Genomic DNA, 18171 nt, shown 5'->3' on the forward strand with positions numbered 1-18171 from the left:
GGTCTCTTTCTCCAGGCAGCAACTGACAGAATGAGTGGACACAGTCTTAAACTATGCCAAGGGAAATATAGGTTGGATATCAGGAAAAAAGTTTTTATGGAAAGAGTGATGAAGTACTGGAATTATCTGCCTGGGGAAGTGGTGAAATCACTGGCCCTGGATGTGTTTAAAAGGAGATTGGATATGGCACTTGGTGCCATGGTCTAGCTGAGGTGTTAGGGCATGGGTTGGACTTGAAGGTCTCTTCCAACCAACCTAGGGATTCTGTGATAAGATTGGAGTGCTTTTGCATACTTTGGCAGCAAATAGATACTAGGGTGGCTGAGCCACAATACCAAAGATTACTGTGTGTAAACTGAAATCCCAAACACAAACTGAAAACAGACTTAATCTCCTAATCCAGTGGTGCTGCTGTGTGGGTAAAACCAAAGTGAAAACCCAGGCAGGTGCTGCAACTGCACCTCTGAAGGGCACCAGTGGAGAGTGGAGGCAGAGCTGCCTCCTCTCCGCCCAGGACTCCAGGCTGGGCACTGTGGCTGTGCATGGTTTTCCAAGCACACACTGATCACTCAGACTACTGAACAGCTGCAAGGAGACAGCTTTTACCCCTGTCACATTTGCAGATTTCCAGTCATTACATTTCAGTTTGGCTTTTTAACTCAAGTGTATGTTGAAGGGGAAAAAAAACAGGCTTTCCACATACCTTTAAGACAGAAAATTATTGTGTATACTGACAACAGCAAGGAACACTCAACCTTCACCTAGCGCAGAAAAAATTGCAAATACTACATGGCAACCACTATTTTGCCCAAACCTACGACTATCACAAATTATCTCAAACAGCAGCATCATGGAGAGATCCACACAAAGGAAATACCCAAATAACTGCATCTTTCCTTGCAAATATCCTTTGTTTTTAATCAATATCACTTTTAAACATTTTTTTCCCCTCCAAACGAGCAGGAGCCAAAACCAGAAAGCAAACTTCCCTGGGCCACTTAACAAACTTTATTGTACATCCATGAATTTAAAAGATGTTATTTACAAAACCAGCATAGCACATTATCACACAAATTTTTCAGGGTACAGTATGCAGATAGCCAAATCCATGGCAGTTCTCGATTTCTCTCTTTTGACTGCTGTGATGTATTACTGAGTAGCATTTCCCACCGCATGCTAGAGAAACAACACCTGATGTAAAATCATATGGCACAACACAAAATTCAAGCTTCTGAAAGTTCAGAGGAGTTCTGTTCACATTGAGTGAACGAGAAAAACATTCTTGAAAATCATGAATTCTCTCCCTGCAGCAACTCCTTTTGTCACCATTAATTCTACAGCATCAATTCTGAACAAACCAAGATGGACGCTTGCTGGCTCTCTCAATGATCCGCTTGCCCTCATCTTTTTCCGTGGGTTTTTCTCCTTCATAAAGGACAACAGTCTCTACAGTTGGAGCATTAAATGGTCCTCCTTCCTTCTTGTGTATTTCCATCCGTATCAATCGAGTTTCTTCTTTGACCTTTGCATAACAATAACCACAAAGGACATGTTTCTGCTTCAAGTTTCCACATTCCGGACAAACATCTATGTTCCTCTGAAATGACAGTGGAAAACATGGAATTTTGTAATTTGAACAGCAACAAAAAAAAAAAAAGAAGTGGGGAACTACTACAAATAAAAAATGTTAAATTAGAGAATTTCACCTACCACTTCAAAATGTATTATTCTATGTAACTTTTCTACAATGTGTTGCTATGTCAAATGCTGACTACTAACACCAGCCTATAACTTCAGTATCTAGGTCATTATGCCTAATTATGTTTGGAAGACCTATGAACTCAATTAGATGCACAGAAAATGTAGACTTTTTCCATTTACATCATCTGTTCAGGCAAAATGCACATTTAGTTGGTTTGCACTTCAAGTGTCACTGTTCATTTAACCTCCTACTACTGTCGCACATGATGAATATACCTGTTACAAAGGCTTTTTAAAGACTACAGTATCTTTTCAGCTTATTTACTTATAAACAAAGTCCAAAGAGCTTTCACAGCAAGTACTTCCCTCTGCAACGATTCCCCAAAGCAAGGATTTTGCTGCTTACCTTTATTTCTATGAGCTTGCTGGGATTCCTCCTCCGGCAGCGGTTCACCTCGATGGTGCGCCTCTGCTTGGGAGCTGCCATCCACACCACGCTCTCCAGCAGGCTCGGCACCTCGGCGCTGCTCTCGCCAGCATCACTTATCCCTTGTGGAACCAGGGCCAGACCTTGCACAGCTAGTGCTGGTCCTGCAGGAGAAAGGAGAAGAGGGGGGTGATTGTCCCACTCTGCTCTGTACTGGTGCAGCCTTCCCCTGAATATGGTGTGCAGTTTTGGGCACAGCAACATAAGAAGGATATAAAGCTCTTATAGAGCATTCAAAGGAGGGCCACAAGGATGGTAAAGGGCCTGGAGGGGAAGCCATACAAGAAGCAGGTTATTTTTCATCTATTCAGCCTGCAGGAGATTGAGGGGAGACATCACCACGCTACCAACTTCCTTATGAGGGGAAGCAGAGGGGCAGGTCACTTTTCTCTGTGGTGACAGGACTCGAGAAAATGGCACCAAGCTGAGCCAAGGGAGATTTGGGTCAGACATTAAGAAAAAGTTCTTCCCCCAGAGGGAGGCTGGGCACTGGAACAGGCTCCCCAGGGAAGTGGTCACAGCTCCAAGCCTGACACAGTTCGGGAAGCGTTTGGACAATGATCATGGTGTGACTCCTGGGGCTGCCTGTGCAGGGCTGAGTTGGACTTAATGACCCTTCTGTGTCCCTTCCAGCTCACCCTAATCTGATTCTGCGAGAAAAGAAATTCCTTACAGCCAAGCCCCATTTAAGTGAGGCCGAGGAAACACGACATGGATGCTGCCGTCATCCCCGAAGCAAGGCGAGCGCCCTCACGGACCCCAGGGCCGCGCCCTCCCTCCGCCCTTCACAAGGAAAACGAGTCCCTCAGCCCCGACGTCGTCCTCTCACAGAAACAATCGATGGCGTTGGAAGCGACCTCTGAGATCATGTACTCCAAACCCCTCCCAAGGCGCGTATCACAGGAACGCGTCCAGCTCCCTCAGCTAGGTGGAGAAGAGGCCGGGACTTACCCCAGGGCGGGCTCTGGCCCCCGAAGACACCCGGCCAGAGGCCGCGCTCCAGCCGCCCCCAGCAGCGCTGCAGCAGAGAGCGAAGCCGCGGCATCGGAGAGCGGATCAGCACCAGCACCGCCATAACCCCACAAGGCCCCGCCGAGCCCTCGGAGGAGCCACCCCTGTTCCTGAGCCTTCTGGGAAACCAAGTGCCCTCAGCCTGTCAGGACATTGCAGGGAGACAGGACCAGGACTCCACCTCCCAGCACGGCTTTCGCTACCAGGAGGGCGGGGCGGTGGGAGGTGGATGGAGGACTCAAACTCCCAGTATGCCACACGGCGCGCCTCTCCGCCAACCACATCCCGGCACGCTCAGGCGCAGGCCGCCACCCTGCCAATCAACGCGCCCACTGCGTTTCGCGCTGGGAGAGGGGGTGGCATGTGCGCCTGCGCCGAGGAGCTGGCGCGGGGAGTGCAGGGGTGGTGCCAAAATGGCGGAGCGCGGCTACAGCTTCTCCCTCACCACCTTCAGGTGCCGGGGTGGGGGTGGCTGTGCGCTCGGGAGTAGAGGCGGGCGGGTTGCCGGGCCAGCGGGGGAACGAAGCGAAGCCTGAGCGGGGCGGCCTGCCGGCGGCGGCAAGGCAGAACCAAGGGGGCGCTTTGCAGAGTCATCGGGCCTGCGAGCGCTTGGGGGCAGCGGGAGCTGGACCTGGATAGGAGTGACGGGCGTGGGGAGAGCGACAGCGGTCAGGCGGCCGAGGGGGCACGCAGCTGCCCAGAGGCTTCCTGAAGGGTGGCGGGGAGGGTCGTGGAGAGGGGACCTGGTGTCTGTCGCTGATCTCGGGTCCCAGTGCGGGCGCCGCTTCTGTCTCGTTGCTGAGAGAGAGAGAGAGAGAGAGAGAGAGAGAGAGAGAGAGAAATGCTGTAGGAAGGACCACGCTAAGATCTGTCTCGGCACTGGTAGTATCTTACAGCGAGTGCTTGGTTTAGTAATCTCGGGATCACCACACGCACGCTATAGGCTGGGGAATACTTCTGTGATTCTGAGCGAACTGGAAATGCGTGATGGCAGCTGAGCTATGGTGTCCTGAGAGCTTGCTTCAGAACAAGTTTTGCAGATGTGGGAATGAGTGAAGCAGATTATTTTTAAAATAATTTGTGTTCCTGCTACGGTTGGCAGTCTCTGCTCTCTTTGCACTTGGTGTTGTGCACAGCCTGGATGTGGTATGATGGCATGCACAGAGTGAATATGCTTTTGGAGTGGTGTCTGTTGGGGTGTTGCTCTAATACGTAGACTGAAGATTAATTCAGAATAAAGGAAGTTACCTTCTACTCATTTTTTGAAACTACTAAGGTATTCAGACCTATGTTGCATGTAGAAAGAAGAAAAACTGGACACAAGAACCTTTATGCTGCTCGTGGGGAAGTGTCTCCCTAATCTCATCCGAGTCATGCTGTGTAATTGCAAAAGGAATTGCTAAAGGCTTGTTGCAGTTGCAGTTTAGCAAACCTAAAATGATGAAAAAAATGTTCTTAATGGATGGAAGCAGCCCAACACACTTGCTCTGCTCAAGTAGATTGAATTCTTTATTAACTTTCAGAAATGGTTTCCTAAGGGAGTTAAAAACTTTTTATATTTTGCAGAAGCACTGTGTGCTTGGAATGATTGTTCTGATTTGTTACATTTTGTAGTGGAGAATTACTAGTGGAAGATTTGTAGTGGAATTACTACTTTGTCACCCTTATACCTTGTTTCCTCCGTGTATAAATGGCTACACTGATTGATTATTGCTTGCTTTCTTTTCTCCATCTAAGAACTGAGTTATATAATATCCCATTTTACTTCTACAACTATTAACGCAGCAGTTTCTGAAATGCAGCCTAGAGAATAGATACACTTGCAAAATCTCTTGTCCAGTGAGTGGCTGTCTCTGGTGTGCTTTTTCCTGGGGACAGAGAATTGACCCCTCCACCCAATGTCCTTCTGAATAAGTTGCTGTGTAACTTATTTTGCTTGACACCTACAGCTCTGTTCTGATGATTCTGTATCCCTTTCCAGAATAACATGGATTGTTATAACAAAATGCAGGAATACCTGGGAATGGAATGGGAATTGTTGCTGTCTTGTGCCATTGACCTCGTGTGCTTGTCAGTCAAAAAGCATAGCTGTGTTTTGGTGGTTCCTTTCAGCAGTGAGCATCAGTGTCTTGAAAGCTTTTGGAAACCACACAAAAAAATTTGGAAATTGCAATGTAATTTCAGTAGAAAGTCATTACACACCCTGAAGATTTTTCCTACTGAGTGTCAAACTTTATTTTGCATCTTCTCTTTTAGTCCTTCTGGAAAGCTTGTTCAGATTGAATATGCTTTGGCTGCAGTAGCTGCAGGAGCTCCATCAGTTGGAATTAAAGGTATGTCCTGAAAATACTTTACTGATGGATTTGGGATTTTGACTATTTTTTGAGAGAACTAAACCAATCTGGATCATGTACTGGGTCCTTTGTAGTGGATCCTTCTTTATCTTTCTTTCTACTATATATTTTGTTACTCTTTCAGTGGAATTTTGCGTGTTTTAATAGATTTAATATTTCCTGGAGTTCTTTTTTTGGCTGATTTTGGAGACAGTCTGCTGGTAGAGGTAGATAGTTAGCTTTGGGGTTTTTTGAGTGTTCCTGTCCTTATACATAGAAATGACACACACAAAAAAAAGTTACTTAGATTGTTCAATTATTAACATAATACAAAATCTTTAGAGTGAGACTATGTGAGCTGTATAGTTATTTAAAAAAGAAACAATGTGTTGGGTATATTCATCAAAGTATCTCTCTTTAACCTAATTGTAAGCTTGAACAGCTTGTAAAAGGAGAGGATGACATTTACAGTTTAATAAGCTTATTCCGTGTTTTGACTGCTAATTTTAGTTTAATTTTTAAAGACTTTTTTTGTTCTTTTCCAGCTGCAAATGGAGTGGTGTTGGCAACTGAGAAGAAGCAGAAATCCATTCTGTATGATGAAAGGAGTGTCCACAAAGTAGAACCAATTACCAAACATATAGGTTTAGTGTACAGTGGTATGGGTCCAGATTACAGGTATTAAAGCATTTTGTTTGATCACCATTTAGATGCATATTCATACAAGAAGTTTACGTAACAGGTAGCAATCAGCTGTTTCTTTCTAAGTGTATGGCACAGTACTATATTGCACTGTAAATGACATTCGCTTGAAGTTTTTCTTAATATATTTATTAACTTGTCAAATAACCTTGTATCCAAAGAATGAAAGCAGTATAATTACTTTTACTTTAAATGTTTCAGGAATTACTTGGCTGATAAAGATAGCTCAGCACGATCTTGTGTTCTTACATTGATGTTAGGCCAGATGCACAACTCCTGAATAGATATTGTTCTGAGTTTTCAGTTCTAGTTGGAATTTTTTTGACATAGTATTTTGTCTTTGTTTTCAGAGTACTTGTGCACAGAGCTCGAAAGCTGGCCCAGCAGTATTACTTGGTTTATCATGAGCCCATTCCAACAGCTCAGCTAGTACAGAGAATTGCTTCTGTGATGCAGGAATACACGCAGTCTGGGTACGTGCTGGAATTGCAGAGTTTGCTTTGACGTTGCTTAGAAAGATTGTGTTGTTTAAATGTAATGAGTAACAGCTACCTAGTGACTGGAGTATTTGTGGAAAAGGCAGTTTTTCAGTGGAGAATGTGCACAGAAAGTGTGCCAGTGGAAGGAGCACTGACTGGCAGTGGGTGAGCATGGGTCTCCACATCTTGCACACAAACATGTCAGCCAAGGCAGGACACTTTTGGTTTTGTTCCGTTGATGAACACAACCAAAATAATTAGTCACCTTTAACCTTCACTGGATAATTTATTATCTTTTATTTCCCTGTAGTGGTGTTCGTCCCTTTGGTGTATCACTGCTAATATGTGGCTGGAATGAAGGGCGGCCGTATTTGTTTCAGTCAGATCCATCTGTAAGTATCTTACACTTGTAAGTTCTGCTGCTCTGATAAAACATGTGAAACTTTGCATGTGCTCATGAAATACTTTCTGTGATGAGAATAAGAATACAGAGCTAGAATGAAAGATAACTTCAGAAGTCGAAATGGGTCATTTCTGTAGGCTTTTGGAGCAAGCCTTCATCATTCTGTGCTGACGTATTCCTGTACTGCTTGAGGGATGGCAGCTGTTTCTGAGGGAAATAATCCCTTTTAATATCTTCCCACCTAGTTGATAGTGCCAGCAAACACTCGTGTTCTGCAACAGCTGCTAGGAAGAAAGGAATTGACTGTTTATGTTGCTCCAGACTGGATGGAATTTAAGCCAAAACCTGTTGTATTGTGAAATGTAATGCACATGCTTAGGTATTTAATGACAGTGGTTAATTTAAATTAGTTTATTTGTTGGGTTTGCAATGCACTTCAGAAAAACTACTCTTTGATGCACGTGAGAGGTGCAGTGCTTCAGAAGAAAAAATGAGATCATTGTAGTGATCTTTGCAACTTCCAGTGGTTTGAATTACCTGATGGTCCAGTGCAATAAGCAAAATGCAGATGCCTTGTTTAAGGCAGTTTGATTGAGGCTGATGATCTTCATGCCAGAGGAGGGAATAGAAGTGGCGACTAAATATCTTGGTAGAAGTGAACATAAATCAGATGACTAATTTGCAACAAGTCACTTACATTGCTTTATCTTCAAAAAGAAAAATGTGTGGGGTAAGCCTCAGTAAGGATTTGAGTTTCTCAAGGGCAAACATACTATTTCTGTTTAAGGAATCCCAAATCAAAACCATGCTGACTTACTAAATGCATCTTTCAAAGTAGCAGGAGGATGGAATTAGGTGAGGCCCAATACACATTTAGTAGAGTTTCACAGCATATGTTCTTATATAAAATTTGTCTCAATTTGATTTAAAATTGTCTCTTGTGGTCTCAGAACACTTGGTATTTTCATAATTGCTTCTGTACTTTTTTACCAAGTAATTGAATACACAGTGTTCCACTAATTTACAGAAAGCAATTCAGTCAATAGATTGTTGCTTTTACAGGGAGCTTATTTTGCCTGGAAAGCGACAGCAATGGGAAAAAATTATGTCAATGGGAAAACATTTCTTGAGAAAAGGTAACGTACTTGATACTTCTCTGAACGGATACTGTGTTTTGTTCAGGTTCCATATAAAATAGCCAGATGTTAAAAAATGCTCACTTTCTAAATTGTATGAATGAGGTTTTAAAATACTTAAGGTGTGATGCTTCCAGTGTACTTGTTTATGCATGCACAGGAAATTTGATTTATTTAAATTCTGACTTTTGTGTTTATGTAGAATTACTTGAGTGCAATAAACATTATATTCAGCATATTTGCAGCAATGTTATATACAGTGTCAGTAGGAAAAGTATGGATATTTTTTTAACAAATAATTTTTAGTGTTAATGCCACTATGTTTACAAATAATATTTGTATGAGAAACAGAAAGATTTTAATAGTTTTGGGGATTTTAGAGGCTTCAGGGTTATTAAAATTTGTACAGGTTTTTGTCCTGTGCTGAAATAAATGAATGTCTGTTTACAGATACAATGAAGATTTGGAGCTTGAAGATGCCATTCATACAGCTATCTTAACACTAAAGGTTAGTAAAGTATTTAAGAAAGAAGTTTCTTATGTCTTCACTGATATGATTCACTAAACTGCAGTTTTTTTCATAGGAGAGCTTTGAAGGACAAATGACAGAAGACAACATTGAAGTTGGCATTTGTAATGAAGCTGGTTTTAGGAGGCTCACTCCAACTGAGGTTAAGGACTACTTGGCTGCAATAGCCTAGTAGAAACCGAGCTAGACTGTGTGGTTCACACAAAGGTCTTTTTAATTTTGGCTACTTAAATGTTTTTCTTTGCAGTTTTCGCATACTTATTTCTACATGGTTTGTCTGAGAAATTTTTTAATCATCATGGGTGCAAATACAACGGTCCTTGATATTGTAATACATGGAATCTTGTTAAAGATAATTCTTTCCCTTGATACACAAAATACTGTACAAAATGTAAAGTTATTGAGACAGCTTCAAAAAGGCTAAAGAATAAAATCAAAGGCCATTGTTTTGGGGGATGGTGTCTGTGTGTCTTTTCAATCCTAGCTTGTTTATCTGCATAAAGCTTAGGTTTCAGTATCCTTATTGTTGAGGAAACAGTTTTTCACAAACAGCGAACTTATGTTCAGCCTTCTTTTAAAAAATTTAAATGTTGAATGACAGGATAATTTTTTCACTTTGGAATATTGTTTAAATGTTAATTAACCTCCAGAAATACTTTATAGGGTGCAAAAGATCATGTACTTTCACAAAGGGGCAGGAAAGTCTTCCATTTCAGGTGTGTACTGTGATCTGATTGAGCCTCTCTGCTTTTGACCATCCTGGCCTTTGTGTCACAAGAACTTGTTTTACTTGAGTTATTTTCTTGGCCCTAGAAATTGCACCTTTTCAATCTTGAAATATTGCTAGGAAATGTAGAAGTAGTAACTCTTACTGAAAACTAAATGCATTTATCACCATCAGTAAAAATCAATGGGATTTACAAAACAGAATGAGAGTATGTAATGTAATTACTTTATCCCTTGAATTGTGCTAGAGTATTTTCCAACTTGCAAGATAATTCTATAGATGTAATGGAAGGAGCATTTAATTTGTGCACCATAACTTTTAAAGATATCATTGTGTGGATGTATCAATACATTTGTTACATGTGTAGAGTTGTTCAAGTCATGAAAACCTACATTTACTACAAAAGAAACAGGATAAGTATACATTTACCATTTAAGTTACTGTTTTCAGATTTTATATTTTTAGAAGCAATCTGATTGTTAAAATGTTGATAATGAACTGGGAGTGGTAGCTCTGTCAGTCTGCTTGTACATAAGGGTAAGGATGTAGGGGAGGAGGCTGGCAGGTCCCACTTCAGACAGCCGTAACTAATGAAGAAAATACAGAATATGAGCAGGAAGTAGTGTATAAGCTGATTGACCTGTCTGTCTTCTGATGGTTTATGTTATCATCAGGTGAAGAAGAATTTCTGAAGCATGCCATAAATGAAGTTTTATTTCCTAATGCCAGAAATAAAAGATCCGTCCAAATGTTTCATTAGAGTTCTGCCAGATCACTTTTTGAATATTTTACTCTGAAAACCAGGCCGTACTCTGATTTCTTATTCTAGAGAAAATAAAACAACTCAGATCTGAAAACTGAAAGGTTTATATTGCTGCATCTTTGATTTAGAATTACTTATGCACACTTAGTTTTTTAATGCTGTATAAATATTCAAGAGTTTTCTACATGCAAAAATGTGTGTAGGTACTTCAGAAATTGATTGCAGTCATTTAGTTGTCTCTGCTAATAGAAACAGTTGATGAGCTTAGAACACCCTATGAAGGGTAGTTAAAACCAAAGCACGTTTCACACCGTGGTAAACTGCTCCTTGTTTTGTGTTAAAGGATGTGAGTAGGTTTCTGTAGTCTACTGCCAGTGGTTTTCACTTCGATGAGCCAAGCTGGTGACTGTTGTTACACTGCTGAGAACTGAGTCCCAAAGCTCCCTGATAATACTTAAACCCTGCAGTGTATCACGGTTCATGGCACTTGGTGTAATTTGGAAACAATATTCATGATATTTTGAACTTGGGCTTTATTTAATATATAAGATAATTTTCTTGGTGGTAATCAGACCTTGATATTATGCTGCTTTGATGGGGAAGGTAGTGTGATTTTAAATATGGGGTTCTTTTTTTAACAGTGTATCTAGAATAGTAGCTAAATTTTACCTACTATTTAAGGGAAATCTTTAAACTGCAGAGAACTAAGTAATGTATTTTTAATTTAAAATCTTTAAGGAGTTAAGTATTTTTAACTTGAAGATGTATTTCTTAAATCACTTCAGGAGTGAGTGATACTAGAGCAGTGGATTACCAAGTTATACGTTGTGGTCATTTTCAAGATCCACCCTTTAGTTACATGAGGTTAGATTTATATATATATATGTATATACATATAGTAGAAACTGCATGAAGGGGTCAAAGTGCAATAAGACAGACGCTTCCCTTGTGAGAAATGACAAATTACAGGCTTGATTACTTCACCCCACTATGAATTATAACTGTGTCGTTTAACTTGTTTCTACTAATGCAGTCATCTGAAAGAAGAAAAAGAGGCACTGGTCACTTGAAGCATGTAATATTGATTTGCTTATACTGGAAGAGGATCTCATCCAAGGTTCTCAGGATAGTGTGACACCTGTGAGAATTGAGCTTTATTTAATGAGTGGGGTCAGGATCTGAGAACAATAACTTCATTTAATGAAGTTATTACTTTTAGACACAGAATCATCAGGTTGACATCTGGTCCAACCTCCCTGCTCAGGCAGGATCATCTTAGAGCAGAGGGCACAGGATTGTGGCTAGATGGTTCTTGAACAGCTCCAGTGGGGGAGACTCCACCACCTCTCCAGGCAGCCTGTTGTAGTGTGCTGTCACATACAGGAGAGGACATATAAGTGCAGTAAGCCCCTTAAAACTTGCTTTGGCTTACTATTGCTTTCCAGATCCTGTGAAATCATTCAGACAAGTAGAGATCATCTCTCCCTGCAAGAAGCAGCAATCAGAAGCCACGTCTCTCCCATGCTGTAAGGGAGTACTGCTGCAGGGAGAAGAGTGGGACCATGGCTGCTGCATGGAGGCAGGCTGCAACTTGGGGCAAATACACTGTGACTTGCTCACACGATCACAGAAGGGTTTAGTACAGCCCATTTTTCTTGTCCAGACGTAACAGACCCAGCATGCACAGATCCAACATGCAGGGAGCTGTTGCTTATCCAATGAAGTTCAAAGTTCAAGGCTAACTTGTCTCTGGTGCGTCCCCAGTACTCTGCTATTGCAGTCTCACACTGAATGCTCCCTGCTGTTTTGGGCACCACACTGTAAGAAAGAAAGCAGCTATAGAGTATCCAAAAGACGGTAACAACGACGGTGAGGGGCCTTAAGGGGAAGCCATATGAGGTGAGGCTGAGGTCACTTGGTCTGTTCAGCCTAGAGACTGAGGGGAGATCTCACTGAAGTTACAGCTTCCTTGTGAGGGGAAGAGGAAACGATCTCTGTGCTGGCCAGCGGACAGGGTCGAGGGCTCTGTCAGGGGAGGTGTTTAGGTTGGTATTTGAAAGAAGTTCGTCACACAGAGGGTGGTTGGGCACTGGAACAGACTGCTCAGCACCAAGTCTGACACGGTTTAAGTGTTTTTTAGGCAATACTCTCAGGCACACGGTGTGGGGCTGTCCTGGGCAGGGCCAGGAGTTGGACGCAACTATCCTTGTGAGCTCCTTCCAACTCGGACTATCCTGAGATTTTGTCTGACCTCATGCAATGCATTTCGCCCTTGCAGGGTTTCTGCGATAAGCCGCGGGCACGCCGGGGAGCGGAGCCAGGTCGGGCGGGCTGGGGCCGGCGGAGCGGAGCGGAGCGAGGCGGGTGGTGCGGCTGTCCCCGCCCGGCAGGCCCGGGGGAGGTGCCGGGCTGGGCCGAGCCGCGACACGCCACGCCAGCCCGGGGCGAGGGCTGTACCGCCGGGCTGTGAGTGCGGGCTGCGGGGGCTGGCGAAAGGGGGAGGGAGCGGGGTTGGGAGCCCCCGGAGAGGCGACGCGGGCCCGAGCACATCGCGTCCCGGCAGTGACTGGGGGACGAGGAGATCGGGAGGGACAAGCGCCGGCGTCCCGCACCCGTCCTCTCTGCCGGGGCCGGCGTGTGGGCCGGGGGCGAGGCCGGGGGCGGGCGGGGGGCCGAGCCGGGCTGGGGCGAGCGCTGAGGGCGCCGTGCCCTCAGCCGAGATGGCGGCGCGGCCTCCCCGGCGCGGTGCACACGTGATGGCGGAGCGGCGGGAGGAGAGGGCTGGGCCGGGCCGGGCCGGGCCGCGGGCGGGAGGGGCGGCCGGCGCCGCCGGTCCCCGCCCAGGGCACATCGGGCCCTAGGGCGAGGGCAAGGGACTCTGTGTGACTTTGCGTTTGGTAGTGGCTTTGTTGTTACTGCAACCGTTGATTTACACTCTGTCTTGAAGCGCGTGTGTGTGTAGGAGTTGTAGCTGCTGTGGGGAGAGGTGCCCAATTACTAGTCGTGCGGTTTTCCTCATTGCATTACATGCAAGGATAAGCTTATGGCAGTGGCAAAGACTTCGAGGGGGAAAGGCTGATTTTTTTGGTCTCCTGGGACAGTGAAGAGAGTTAGTAAGTACTGTCGGAAGGCATCAGGATTCTTGGCCGTGAAAAAGCAGGAGCGGATGATGCTGATGCTGGATGTAGACCAGGCCAGTAGCAGTTAGTGCTGGTGATGTGTCCACTTGGACACAGGGCTGGGGAGGGTCCCACTGTTGGAAGGCAGGCCACTGAGTTGCAGTGGCAGAGCCTGTTGTAGGACCAGGCCATGTCCTTTTGCTCTTTTCCAGTTTGAATTTCATTTATCTTGTCCTTTAATATCAGTTTACTTCAACATGCTTGTTAGGTAAGAATTATAGGAAGAATTACAGTGTTTATACTTGCAGACAGGAGTCAAAATTGATTAACTTCACTATTCATATTGGTTACTGTCTTAAATATGCTATTGTTTAGTCTAGTAGGAATCCTACATTTTCAAAGATAGCACATATTCAGTGAAGGAATTCCTATCATACTTTCCTCAAGGAAGGCCTACTAAAGTAATACAGATGTGAAAGAACAGATTTATCAGATGCAACCCAATAAATCTCTTAGTAGAATTAGAAAACACAGCGATTTTAGCATAGAGATTCTCTTGACACTAGAATTATGAATCATAGTCTGTCATTAGGCTGTGTAATAGAAACATACAATGGTTTGGGTTGGGAGGGACATTAAAGATCATCTAGTTCCAACCCCCCTGCTGTGGGCTGGGACACCTTTTACTGTGGTGCCTTTTACTAGACTGGGTTGCTCCAAGCCCCATCCAACCTGACTGTGACCTTGACCACTTCAGGGATGAGGCATCCACAACTTCTCTGGGCAACCTGTCCCAATGGTTCACCACCCTCTGAGGGGTTCGTGCACTGAGTTGAACAGTGCAGGTTGAAAGCTGGCTATGTGTAGCATGGTGGGTAACTTTTTAATTTTAGTGCTAAGTGTGATGAGAGGGAGAAGCAAGATTTGTTTATGGCATTAACATAAGAATGCTTATGGCATTCTAATTTTGGTCTAGATGGCAGGTTTTGCAAATGAGCTGTGAGAGTTAATATCATTCTAAGTGACTGGCTGAGTAAAGGTCTCTTACATGGCAGGTGGAGGGAAATTTCAAGCTTGCAAGCTCTGTTTGTAGACTTAAGTGCAGCCTAGCTGAGAACTTGAGTCTTTTGAGGCTGTAGGTTGGATCTCTAAAGGTGAAGGAAAGGAATTGAACTCATCACCAAGACTTTGTGTTGAGGTTCCAGTTGCTTGTGCTTTACAGTAGCTGTTGCACTTAAGTCTACTGCAAGGCTGGAGTGTATGCTGTTAGAAAGAACTCTTGTGACTTTTTTTATTCTTGGCCATACAATCACAATCTCTCCTTTGTTCTCGCTTGGCAGGAATAATGTTTCCAACATGTCTGTGCAGTCACTGCTTTGTGAAAGAATTGCTGTTGCCAAAGACTTGATTAAGAGAGCAGAAGCCCTTTCCAAGTCCCAGAAAAGAAGAATTGAAGGAGGGGCAAAGCTATGTGGCAAGCTGAAGGCTGAGCTAAATTTCTTACACAAGGTAGAGGCAGGGAAAGTGGCCATAAAAGAATCCCATCTGCAGAGTTCAAACCTTACCCACCTCCAAGCCATTATTCAGTCAGCAGAGAACCTGGAGGATGTTGTCAGTGTCCTCCATGTCTTTGCTTACGAGGACAGGTTTGGAGACAAACAGACGCTGGTGGTGGATGTCGTCGCAAACGGAGGTCACACATGGGTGAAGGCCATTGGTCGTAAAGCTGAGGCCCTGCATAACATCTGGCTGGGAAGAGGCCAGTATGGTGACAAAAGTGTCATTGAGCAGGCAGAGGACTTCCTGCAAGCAAGCCGTCAGCAGCCAGTGGAGTACAGCAATCCCCATATCATCTTTGCATTCTACAACAGCGTGTCCAGTCCTATGGCAGAGAAGCTCAAGGAGATGGGAATATCTGTGAGAGGAGACGTTGTTGCTGTGAACTCACTGGTAGAACCATCTGCAGAAAATGAGCATCTTAACTCCAGTGAATCAGATGAAGAAGGCCCTGAACTCCTGCAGGTGTCGAGAGTAGACCGGGAGAATTTAGTGGCCAGCATTGCTTTCCCTACCCAGGTCAAAGTAAACGTCTGCAATAGAGTTAATTTGGACATCACTACCTTAATAACCTATGTCTCTGCGCTGAGCTATGGTGGCTGCTACTTTGTCTTCAAAGAAAAAGTGCTGACAGAGCAAGCAGCGCAAGAAAGAAGGGAGAGAGTCCTTCCTCAGCTGAAGGAGTTCATGGAGGGAAAAGAGCTTTTTGCCTGTGAATCTGCTGTCAGAGATTTTCAGTCCATCTTGGAAACTCTGGGAGGACCTGGGGAGAAAGAGAGAGCTGCATTGCTTGTTGGAAGAATTAATGTTGTGCCAGATCAGCCCTCTGACCGTGCCTTAGGACTAGTGGCTAGTTCAAAAATCAACAGCCGCTCTCTAGCCATTTTTGGGACAGGAGACACTTTAAAAGCCATCACCATGACTGCAAATAGTGGGTTTGTGAGGGCAGCAGCAAACCAAGGTGTCAGGTTCAGTGTTTTTGTCCATCAGCCACGAGCATTGACAGAAAGCAAAGAATCTTTTGCCACACCTCTACCAAAGCGGTACCCATCTGATAATGAAGTGTAAGTCATTAAATGAGTTAGTAATGCAAATGCTGCAGGTACTGCATTGGAGGCATTTGGAGAAACAAAAGAACCATAGCAGTGCAGTTGTGGGTGTGTATCCATGACAGCAGCTAGCACTGGAAGAGCTCCTCAAGGGATTTGTAATACCTTTACTCCTTCCTTGAGGTTATTTTTTGTCCAGCTGACCATTAATTTATTCACTAAAGTAATAAGAATTCAATGAAAAGTTTTAGCTGGCTTACAATGTATTGATTGTATTCATCTCCATTAAAAAGTTCAGTTAAAGCACAGTTATTGAGGGGCTCTTGTTATTTTTTTCCTCTTCAGAGAAGTAAAATTCATCATCTTCAAGTTCAAGATGAACTTGGATCTTCACTTCCATGGAACTTAAATCTTTCTTTCCCCTATTTGATTCAACCTCATTTTTGGTTGATTCACAGGGACCTTGTACGGAGACCTGTGCCTTTTTGGGAGTGTGAGGTTCTGTGAAGATGTGACTAGTAGCCATTAATAGAAACCAACTTAAGATTTCCTTGTCTTACTGACAGGAACCTCTATATGTACACCATGGTTACTCTGAATTAGGCAGCAGCTTTAAAATTCCTGGAGAAATCAGCTGAAATTGGAGTTTATTTGCATTAATACGTTGTGACTCTTGGGCTAAACTGGACAGCCAGTGGTAGCAGACCAAGGAGGCACATCCACTTCACTTTTCTCTTTGCCTTTGACCAAATACAAAGTCTTTCTGGTTGTAAAGCCCAACTCAAAGCCTCAGATAACAGAATCCTAAACAGAGCCAGCACCCAGGTAGTTTTTGATATTAGCATACTCTTTGCTGAGGACTCATGGTGAACTTGAATCTGGCTTTGTTGCGTGTGGATTACCTTAAATCATCAGTGAGGTCCTTCAGTGTTGGAGTGATGAAAGAGATTTGCAGAAAATGTTCTTAAATCGTGCTTTGCTCAGTTATAGAGGGAGGCCTTTTCACTTGTGGTGTAGTTGCTCTTCTTATTCACAGTGTAGAAGAAACAGCTATTTCTTCTGTATTTTTTTTCTTTTTGTACTGGTTTGAAAAGCAAAACCAGTGAGACTTCAAATTAGTAATACAATTTTTAATAGGAAAGAGAAAAAAAAGAGAAAAAACAAAATACATGCAATAATAAAAATAAATCCACTGACAGAGTCAGAATACAACCTGATACCCTGTCAGTCAGGGTGCTGGTGCAGTTTTCCTCCAAAGGGTCCAGCGATGATGTGGATAAAAACCTGGTTCTTCCTCTGGAATCCAGTGGAAAAAGGCTGCCTTTGGCGTTCTAAACCTCAGTTTTTATCTAAGTGGGAAAGGCTTGGCTCGTCCTCCTGGCTGGAGCATCTCCCAGTGGGATGATGTAATCTTATCAGTTATACAGTAGGACTCAATGGCCCATTAACAGAAGATACTTCCCACAGAGATAAGGATGATCACCCTTATCAGTGATGGCCCATCAACAGAAGACATTTCCCACAGAGATAAGGATGATCACCCTTCTCAGATGGTAATAGTATATATATCTTGTAAACCAGGACACTTTTACTTTGTCCAGGAGAGATTTGCTGTCATAGGAGTCTTTATTGTGTTTTTTTTTTTTTTCCTGAATGGTGTAATGACAGTACTTGCTGTTTGGTATTAATTTTCATCAATTTCCTAGTGGAAAGTTTTGAGCCCCAAGCTATATATTTTTATCAAGTCAGCGAAAGAGATACCTGCTGAATATTTTATAGGGTATTGTTTAACACAGTTGCATTATTATGCAGCTTAATAGTTCAGACAAAGAACATTTTCTTGCCACTCCAATCTAAATTTCTTCTTACAGTACAATGTATCTGCAGTGCTGTCCTTAGCCATAGGCTCAAACCATTCTTTTTCTGGTTCTCAGCAGCGACACACACACCGGAATGCCAGCAGAACCACTCTGCATGCCTTGTTCAGTTGATGAGTAAGATGAGTAAGATGAACTCCCAAGGGACAGTACTGTACTAATTGGTGGTGGGATTCTTGGTCTGCTCTTACTATGCCTGTAGAGTAAAATGTTAGGAGCTGTCACCAGTAACCATACGCTGCATAGCTTTACCTGAAGCTTTTAGCAATGCAGAGGGCAGTATACTCTCTATGTTCCC

At 43.6% G+C, this 18171-nt stretch overlaps 3 protein-coding genes across 3 annotated transcripts; 2 read left to right on the top strand and 1 right to left on the bottom strand.

Annotated features, from left to right (window-relative positions):
- Positions 1-924: 924 nt before the first annotated feature.
- On the bottom strand, positions 925-3263 carry MRPL32 (mitochondrial ribosomal protein L32). Its single transcript, XM_062498018.1, has 3 exons — positions 3140-3263; positions 2108-2292; positions 925-1597 (listed from the first exon to the last, which is right to left on the bottom strand). The coding sequence occupies exons 1-3, from the start codon at positions 3261-3263 to the stop codon at positions 1343-1345; spliced, it is 564 nt and encodes a 187-aa protein (XP_062354002.1). The 3' UTR covers positions 925-1342.
- A 331-nt stretch (positions 3264-3594) lies between these two features.
- On the top strand, positions 3595-9234 carry PSMA2 (proteasome 20S subunit alpha 2). Its single transcript, XM_062498029.1, has 8 exons — positions 3595-3653; positions 5456-5532; positions 6078-6210; positions 6585-6707; positions 7024-7105; positions 8179-8252; positions 8703-8760; positions 8837-9234. The coding sequence occupies exons 1-8, from the start codon at positions 3613-3615 to the stop codon at positions 8951-8953; spliced, it is 705 nt and encodes a 234-aa protein (XP_062354013.1). The 5' UTR covers positions 3595-3612; the 3' UTR covers positions 8954-9234.
- Positions 9235-14731: 5497 nt separating this feature from the next.
- C1H7orf25 (chromosome 1 C7orf25 homolog) lies at positions 14732-16015 on the top strand. Its single transcript, XM_062498041.1, has one exon. It carries the CDS (start codon positions 14747-14749, stop codon positions 16013-16015), a length of 1269 nt encoding a protein of 422 aa, XP_062354025.1. The 5' UTR covers positions 14732-14746.
- Positions 16016-18171: the final 2156 nt, after the last annotated feature.

This window comes from Cinclus cinclus, chromosome 1 (assembly GCF_963662255.1).
Source record: "Cinclus cinclus chromosome 1, bCinCin1.1, whole genome shotgun sequence".
Lineage (NCBI taxonomy): Eukaryota > Metazoa > Chordata > Aves > Passeriformes > Cinclidae > Cinclus > Cinclus cinclus.